The sequence below is a fragment of the Metarhizium robertsii genome (genome assembly GCF_000187425.2).
Source record: "Metarhizium robertsii ARSEF 23 chromosome Unknown MAA_Scf_19, whole genome shotgun sequence".
In the NCBI taxonomy this organism is placed as follows: Eukaryota; Fungi; Ascomycota; class Sordariomycetes; order Hypocreales; family Clavicipitaceae; genus Metarhizium; species Metarhizium robertsii.
The window spans coordinates 80,994-81,840 of record NW_011942159.1 but is presented as its reverse complement, the minus strand read 5'-3'; the positions used below and the strand labels follow the sequence as shown (position 1 = coordinate 81,840).

Here is an 847-nt window from a genome sequence, read left to right as displayed (position 1 = left end):
CCAACCGAGGCAACTTCGCAGACTGACTATATTAAAAGACGAATAAGCTGCCACCAAGGAAGCTCTGCAACATCAATCTTAACTGCTGTGGATCAGATAACGAAAGGAACATGCGGAATAATGCATAAGATGGCTCTCTTGAAGGCCGAGGTTGAACAACTTCGAGCGGCAAATGCGCTACTAAGCAAGCGGCGCCGAGCTAGATAAACACGTTTACGCCGAGGCGGCAGTATGACTATTGCCGAGGGACAAGCACTTCAGGATCAGAAAGATGTGGAAGAGCAGATAATGCAAGAAAATCGGCAGACGAGAGGTCGGAAGGCAAGTGATGGAAGGAAAATTCGGCGATGTGGTGTGTGCGGCCAGTCCGGCCATAATGCGCGAACTTGTCAGATGGATGTAAAAACATCTAAAGGAGAGGATAACAAAGATGATTAATTGATTCCCTGCGTTGTGGTTGTTTTTCTGTACAAGCTTTGCGAGGAGGTGGTTTGAAGTGGCGCACTCGCTATGTTGGCGCACTCGCTATGCAACCACGTTAACTACACACATTTCTACAATTGTCATTTTAACTCTAAAAAACTCTCAACCGAATATATTGATAACTGCGGAACTATAACCGGTATTCCAAAGTAAATGGATCAACTGGAAAATTGAAGGAGAAATGAAGAGCGCTCGCGCCCCTCCAGGGGCGAGGGCTGGCGTTGGGTCGAGTGCATATGCCGAAATACGACGAATCCAACGTCCCATCTGATTCGACTGTTCCATAACGGTACTCACGTTGGCTGTGGCAATAGAGCACCTAGCGCCGCGGACCAGCTGGTTTGGGCTGTCGACTGGCAAGGCA

The 847-nt window shown here is 48.4% G+C and overlaps 1 protein-coding gene across 1 annotated transcript in view; it reads left to right on the top strand.

Annotated features, from left to right (window-relative positions):
• Positions 1-231: 231 nt before the first annotated feature.
• MAA_10165 (Ribonuclease H domain protein) overlaps positions 232-847 on the top strand; it is a gene marked incomplete at both ends in the record, with an annotated part of 2,277 nt that continues 1,661 nt past the window's right edge. The window contains one exon of the mRNA XM_007828163.2: positions 232-399. Within this exon, the coding sequence (XP_007826354.2) occupies positions 232-399 (168 nt within the window). The remainder of the gene's footprint in view (positions 400-847) is intronic.